General features: G+C 60.4%; 1 protein-coding gene across 1 annotated transcript in view; it reads left to right on the top strand.

Annotated features, from left to right (window-relative positions):
- The first annotated feature begins 3128 nt into the window (after nt 1–3128).
- Nucleotides 3129–7422, top strand: part of LOC115645086 (riboflavin transporter 2-like) — a 4650-nt gene continuing 356 nt past the window's right edge. The window contains 3 exon segments of the mRNA XM_030549487.1: nt 3129–3194; nt 6936–7345; nt 7348–7419. Of these exon segments, the coding sequence (XP_030405347.1) occupies nt 6958–7345; nt 7348–7419 (460 nt within the window). The 5' untranslated portion in view covers nt 3129–3194; nt 6936–6957.

Genomic DNA, 7422 nt, shown 5'->3' with positions numbered 1-7422 from the left:
GGGCTTGGCACTGGTGTCCCTGGACAGGGGTTCCGGCCTGGGGCCGGTGTGTCCCCCTGGGAGGGCCGGAGCCAGCTGCGTGGCTGCATGGATAAGAAGTCATGGCGCCATTCTGGGATGGATCACTTGGTGATTCCCTGTTCTGTTCGTTCCCCCTGGGGCACGTGCCTCCGGCCGGTCGGCTGACAGGACACTGCTCTGATGCAGTCTGGCCGTTCTCATGCAGCTACTGGGGCGTAAGCCTGCCCTGGAAAGCCCCATGTGCGCCAGCCCCCGGGCAGGTGGCTCCCAGCTGGAGGGCCGAGCCTGCCTGAGGCTCCTGGCCCAGGGAGGGCTGCAATTGTGTGGGGCCCCGGGCAGGCAGGAAGCCTGGCTCCAGGGGGGTGCAGTACACCCCTAGTGTGGCCCAGGCAGCTCCAAGAGCTCCCTGGTTAGTGATGCCCAGGAGCAGCACCGTGCCCAGCTCTGGGCCTTGGGTGGGTCTGGCTGCTGAGCGTCAGGAGCTGCCTGTGCAGAACAGGGCTCCCTTTGTCCATGCAATGGATGGAGCTGCAGGCAGCAGCCGTGCCGCACCACGAGGGTGTGGGCCTGGGGCCGGCTCCTGGAATGCTCCACAGCCTTCAGATTGCTACAGCCTCTGGCCAAACCACAGCTGCTCTACACAAGCCCGCGTGATCTCAGAGCACACGAGGCTCTGCTGGGCCTGGAGCCAGGCAGCAGGGACACAGGGAGGCCAAGTGGCAGGGGCTGCGTGACCTGAGAGCCTTGGGGGCGACGTGTCCTGGAGAACTAGCGCTGGGGTGCAGCGCTGTAGAGGGGTGCTGGGCTGGCTCCAGAGGGGAGGGAGGCTGCAGGTCAGGGGCGAGGGGTGTCTGTGCTGGGGGGGGGGGGGCAGCTCCACGTTGGTACCCGCCTGCTGCACGGGGAAGGATGCCTGGAAGGGTTGATTGTTTGGCAGCTCAGGAAGTGCCGGCGCATGACTAGCCCTGCCCTGGGGTCTGCACGGCATAGGGCAGGGTTGGGCCGGAGCCAGCTGGGCCTGCCCCGTCCTCTTGCCTAGGACTCTGGATGCTATGGGAGCCTTGATGTTCTCGAAGGCTGATGGGAGGAATCTGTCTGCTCCTCCCCTCCATGGCCGGAGTGAAGATTGTGCCCCATCTTGCAGACCTAGAGCTGGCCAGGGTGCCCCGCACATCTAGGGCTGTTTGGCTTGGTTCCCGCAGCTCGTTCCAGCTGATGAGGGAGCTGCCTTGATGTCCCCCTGGCACTCAGCACAGTGCCCCAGGCCCCTGTGGGCGCAGCCCCTGCTGCCCCACGCTGCACTGGTTCCCTGCTGAACGAGGGCCAGCTGGAGCCCTCGGCCCTGTGAGCACAGCTTCCGGCAGGGCTGCATCCCACTGTGCCAGGGTGCCAGGCTGCTGCCTGCGGGAGATGGCACTTTCCCCACAGCTGCATCTGGCCTGGGGAACTCTCTGCCACAAGAGAGAAGAGAGGGCGGTCCTTGCTGTGCTCAGAGCCACAGGCTGGGGTTAGCTTTCGGCCTTGACTCTTCCTGTGTGGGCTCATCAAAGCTGCCCCAGCTGACAGATAGCTCCCCCTTCTCGGCTGGGTGCAAGGCAGAGAGTGCTGGGCACATTTTAAATAGACTGGTGGCAGCCGAGCGCCCTTGTGCCAGGCCTGGAGAAGCACCCCTGGGTGTGAGTGGTGTGCTGCTGGGCTGGCCCTGGGCGTGGGAAACACTCCCATCACTGCCCCCCTCCGTGGGAGCTGGGGGTCGGAGTTCGGCCAGTTTCATACCTGCTGCGCATTGAGACTCCTGCCTAGAGCTCCACCTACTTCCCTGGCCTATCCATCCTTCTGCCTCCCCCCAGGCAGCTGGCCAAGCTCCGCTGCCTCTACGGTGTGCCTGGCGGGGCTAGCGGCTCCTCCGGCGGGCAGGGAGATGGGGCAGCAATCACCGCCCCCCCCCGGTCACAGGGACCCAGCCAGCTCTGGGGTGGAGCATGGCGGGACACAGCACGGGGCCCAAGGAAGAACCCCACATCCTTGGCAACGACAAACAGAAAACCTCTGCTGGGGTTTGGCTGAGGCCCTGGGAATACCAGCGGCTTGCGGGTCCAGGACCAGCCTGTGGGCAGAGCGCAACTGGTTCTGCCCCACACCTGAGTCCGCCGGAAGCCCTCACCCAGCCAAGGCAGAGCCAGCCCAAGGGTGCTGGGCTTGTGCAATCAGGCGAGGTGCTAGGGCTGTCTCGGGGGAGAGCGTCGGGGTGGGGGCAGGGCGGCAGCCCTGGGGATGCGAACGGGCACTGATGGTGCCCATGGTGTGTGGGGCAATGCCAGCCCTTCCTCTGAAAAGAGGCTCCCTGAGCTGGGCTGCCTGGCGCCCTCTGAGACCTGGGCACTCGTGTCATGGCGAGCGTGGGCGAGCCCCAGCTCGTGCGCTCAGGAGGTGACAGCCTGGTGCCTGAGGATGCTGCTCCTTGCAGGGAGATCCGGTCCTGCACCCCATGCCAGCGTGGGCTTGCCCTGCCCTGGCTGGGGGCTGTGGCTGAGCACCGGCATTACAGCCGGTATCACAGGACGTCTGCCCAAGGGGGCCAAGGTCGTGCTCAGACACAGGCAGCTGCATTCTGCCCTTGCCCATCTTGCTGCCCTGGCACCGCTCCGTCCACACGTCATTCTGTGGCTTATGGCACCACCTGGGAGCCCCAGCCAAGGCCCCGGCCCCCGCTGCATTCGGTGCTGCACCAGCCCAGAACAAAGAGCCCGTCCCTGCCCCACAAGTCCCGGAGGAGGGACACAGGCAGAGCCACGGGCGTCAGGCGCACTGCGCCCGGGGAATTTCACCCGTCGCAGGGTCACCAGCTGAGCCAGGCGCCTCTGCAGTTCCTCCGGCTCCACCGAGGGCAGCGGCTTCACGCCAGGCCCCGGCTGGGCTCAGCGCTGAGCCATAAAGCAGCCGGGCCAGGCACTTCCACGTGCCAGGGCAGCCCGAGCTCCCCTGCCCGCTCCCCGGGCAGCATCCCGGCCCGACAGGCAGCCAATCGCTGCCGCTGCCCCCGCCCCGGGCAGCGCGTTACGTAGCCAGAGCTGGCTCAGGCAGCAGGGAGGGGCCCCGGGCGCTGCACTTCCAGCTCGGCTCGGCTCGGCTCGGCTCGGAGCAGGCAGAGCGGGGCCGCCCAGCCCTGCGAGGTAGGAGAGGGCTGGAAAGTGGCTGGCTGCCCCCTGCCCGGGAGGGGGCTTTGGGGGAATGTGTAACAGGTGACATCTGCCTGTGCACATACGTGTGTGTGTGAGTGTGTGTGGATGTCTGTGCGTGTGTCTCTGTGTGTGCGATGATACCTGTTGAGTGACAAGGCTGTGTGTGGCAGAGAGAGAGAGATGACGCCTGTTGGGTGACATGCTGTGTGTGTGTGTGTGTTGATGATGATGATGATGCCTGTCCGGTGACACGTGTGTGTATGATTATGCCTGTCGAGTGACATGGGAGGTGCTGTGCATGCATGTGTGTCTGTGTGATTATGCCTGTTGAGTGACATGGAGTGTGTGTGTGTGAGATGATGCCTGTCAAGTGGTACGGTGTGTGGGTATGAGAGAGAGAGAGAAAGAGAAAGAGATATGATGCCTGTTGGGTGACATGGTGTGTGTTGTGTGTACACATGTGTGTGCATGTGTATGTGATTACACCTGTCGAGTGACATGGTGTGTGTGTGTGTGTGTGATTACACCTGACGAGTAACACGGGTGGGGTGCATGCGTGTATCTCTGTGTGATTATGCCTGATGAGTGACATGGTGTGTGTGTGTGATATGACACCTGTCGGCTGACATAATATGTGTGTGAGTGTGTGAGTGTGATGATGCCTGTTGAGTTACATGGGGTGTGTGTGTGTGTGTGTGTGATGATTATGCCTCTCAGGTGATAGTGTGTGTGTGTGTGTGTGTGTGTGAGAGAGAGAGAGATGATGCCTGTCGAGTGACGTGTGTGTGTGTGATGATGATAATGATGATGATGATGATGCCTGGCAGATGATATGGTGTGTGGTGAGATGACACCTGTCAAGTGACATGGGGTGGGTGTGGATGGGTGGGTGTATGTGTGAGTGTATGTGTGTGTGATGACACCTGTCAAGTGACATGGGGTGGGTGTGGATGGGTGGGTGCATGTGTGAGTGTATGTATGTGTGATGACACCTGTCGAGTGACATGAGGTGTGCGTGTGTGTGTGTGAGATGATGATACCTGTCAGGTGATATGGTGTGCGCGTGCGTGCGTGTGTATGTGGGTGAGGACACCAACTCTGCATGGGGCTCTGTGTGGGTGCACAGGGTACAAGGTTCCCAGGGGTGACAGTGCCATGAGGAGCCCAGCAGAGCCCTGCTCCCCAGGAACGCCCTGGAATCTGCTCGTGACCCTTCCCAGAGCGCGGGAGCAGGCCGGAAAGGAGGGTTAATCTCAGCCAGTCCCGGCAGCTGACTCCGGTCAGCCCCGTGAGCAGGTCAAGCCAAAGGCCAGAGCTTGCTCCAGGCATCCTGTGCTGAGCTTGGCAATTCCCTGGGGCCCCTGAGCCAGAGTTAAAGCCTAACCTAGCTGTGGTCACTTATTACAGCGCAGAGCAGTGAAGTGTCGCCTGGCTCCACCAGCCCAGGCCGTGTGCTTGGAGATCCCCCCGGAGTGCTGCCAGGGCTGCTGGAAACCCACTCCGCGTCCCCATGGCGGGGCCAGGCTGGCCCCAGCACCCCCTTCCAGGCCCAGGCCAAGGGTTGGTCCTGTCTGGGCTTTGATGGGGTTTCTGGGCTAGAGAGGCCCCTCCCGGGTGCTCAACACCCTGGCACAGAGAGCGCTGCCGGGAGCTCCCCGCTAGGCTCTGAGAACTGCTCCCTGCAATGCCCATTTCTGCCCATTCGGTGTTATGTGAAGCAGCCCCTCAGCCAGTCAACACCCGCACCCCAAACCCAGCTGTGGAGAGGAGCCCCATGGCGCCTGGACTGGTGTGTGCCCCAGGTCAGCTCTAGGTTTTTTACTGCCCCAAGCAAAACCAATATTGGCTGCCCCCCACCCCCCTTTTTGTGTGTGTGGCTTTTCCACACATTTTCACTTTGCAATGTTGTTGTTTGGTTTTGTTTGCCTGGGTGCAGGACTGATGCAGCATTGGGCAATGACTGCATCGGATTCTGCTGTAGCCAGGTGCACCTGCCTGAATTTCTTCTTGAGACAGAGGAGCTGAAAAGCCCCGGGGGCCACCAGAGCGCCTGAGTCGCTCGTGCCCCTGTGATACATGCAGGGGGGGGGGAATACAAACCAGAGAGGGGCATTTAAAGATGCTTAAATCACTGCATGCTTTGCTGCCCCGTGTCACACCTGGGTCTCCTGAAGGCAGGAGGAGGTGGTGCTGGGGGCTGGAGGGGCAGGGCCTGGTGCACAGATGGGAAGAGGTGATGGGGTGTTACGACGCAGTTCTGGCAGGACCCAACTGAGAGTGCCAATTCAGGACCAATTGCTTAAAACGGGGCAGTTTCAGCCCAAGGCTGGGGTTTTCCACCAGGCAAACCAAACCAGCCAGCCAAAGAGGACTTTGGTCTCACCTCACTGGCTAACCACAAGTCACACAAGCAATTTCCTTAGACACTCCAGTTTCCCAGTGTCACCACCAGTCCCACTCGTCCTGGGGATGAATGGTTATGAAAACCAACACCCCAATGAAAGAAAACAGTTCTCTCGATTCCAAAGAATCAAGCCCCAGACCCAGGTCAATATACACATCAGATTCTTACCCACAATCACGCTGTTGCCAATCCTTAGATCTAAAATCTAAAGGTTTATTCATAAGGGGGAAAAGATAGAGATGAGAGCTAGAATTGGTTAAATGGAATCAATTACATCCAGTAATGGCAAAGTTCTTGGTTCAGGCTTGTAGCAGTGATGGAGTAAACTGCAGGTTCAAATCAAGTCTCTGGAACATCCCCTGCTGGGATGGGTCATTCAGTCCTTTGTTCAGAGTTTCAGTTTGTAGCAAAGTCCCTCCAGAGGTAGAAGCAGGATTGAAGACAAGACGGAGATGAGGCATCAGCCTTTTATAGGCTTTTCCAGGTGTAAGAACCTCTTTGTCCTTACTATGGAAAATTACAGCAAAATGGAGTCTGGAGTCACATGGGCAAGTCCCTGCACACCCTGCTGAGTCACAAGGCGTATCTGCCTCCTCTCAATGGGTCAGTTGTGTAGCTGATGGTCCTTAACGGGCCATCAAGCAGGCTAGGCAGAGCTAACACCAACTTGTCTGGGATGTCTCCCAGAAGCACAGCACAAGCTTGAAATACAGACAGGATCGAGCCAATACTCATAACTTCCACTACACAATGACACATGCACACAGACAGCATAATCGTAACCAGCAACCCAGAACCTGGTCTTAGACACCTTATATGATCTTTTACATAAGATTTGGTGCCACTAGAGGACCTTGGTTGCAGCCATGTTCTACATGGTCCCAGTTCAAATCAATAACGTGACAGGGGGTTACTCCAGCTTTGGGGAGGTGGCAGGAGGTTACCTCAGCTTTGGGGGACAGGGCGTGGTACACAGATGGGAGGAGGTGATGGTGGGGGTTACCCCAGCTTTGGGGGGTGGCGAGGGTTACCCCAGCTTTGGAGGGCAGGGCATGGTGCACAGATGGGAAGAGGTGATGGTGGGAGTTGCCCCAGCTTTGGGGGGGTGGGGGGGTTACCCGGCTTTAGGAAGCAGAGCGTGGTGCACAGATGGGAAGAGGTGATGGTGGGAGTCACCCCAGCTTTGGGGGGCAGCACGGGATTACCCGGCTTTGGGGTCACATCCAGGCTGCTGCGCTGGCTTTCCAGGGAGCCCCCGTCCTGCCCCAGGGCCCTGGCAGCACACCCGCTGCTCTGGTTTAATGCCCCCCTCTCTGTTTCGCTCTCAGGCCCAGCGTGCCAGCGGAAGCCATGGCACTGGTGGTTCACATCCTCGCCTGCCTCCTGGGCACCGGCTCGTGGGTGGCCATCAACGGCATGTGGGTGGAGCTGCCCCTCATTGTGCCCCGGGTCCCGGAGGGCTGGTACCTGCCGTCCTACCTCACGGTGCTGATCCAGTTTGCCAACGTGGGGCCGCTCTTTGTCACCCTCATGCACCACTTCCAGCCTGGGCGGCTCAGTGAGCCCGGCACCATCTACACCATCGTCAGCCTCGGGGCGCTGGCCTGCGTCCTGCTGGCCTTCTTCTGGCAGGCAACCAGCGTGGTGGGGGGCACAACCCGCAGCACCGCCCTCCTCATCCTCCTCTTCTTCCTCTCCCTGGTGGACTGCACCTCCTCCGTCACCTTCCTGCCCTTCATGCTGCGCTTCCGGGCCGGTACCTGACCACCTACTTTGTGGGTGAGGGGGCTGAGCGGCCTGGTGCCCGGCCTGGTG

This window comes from Gopherus evgoodei, chromosome 2, assembly GCF_007399415.2.
Source record: "Gopherus evgoodei ecotype Sinaloan lineage chromosome 2, rGopEvg1_v1.p, whole genome shotgun sequence".
NCBI classification, from domain to species: domain Eukaryota; kingdom Metazoa; phylum Chordata; order Testudines; family Testudinidae; genus Gopherus; species Gopherus evgoodei.
This window is presented reverse-complemented; position numbering and strand designations above follow the sequence as displayed.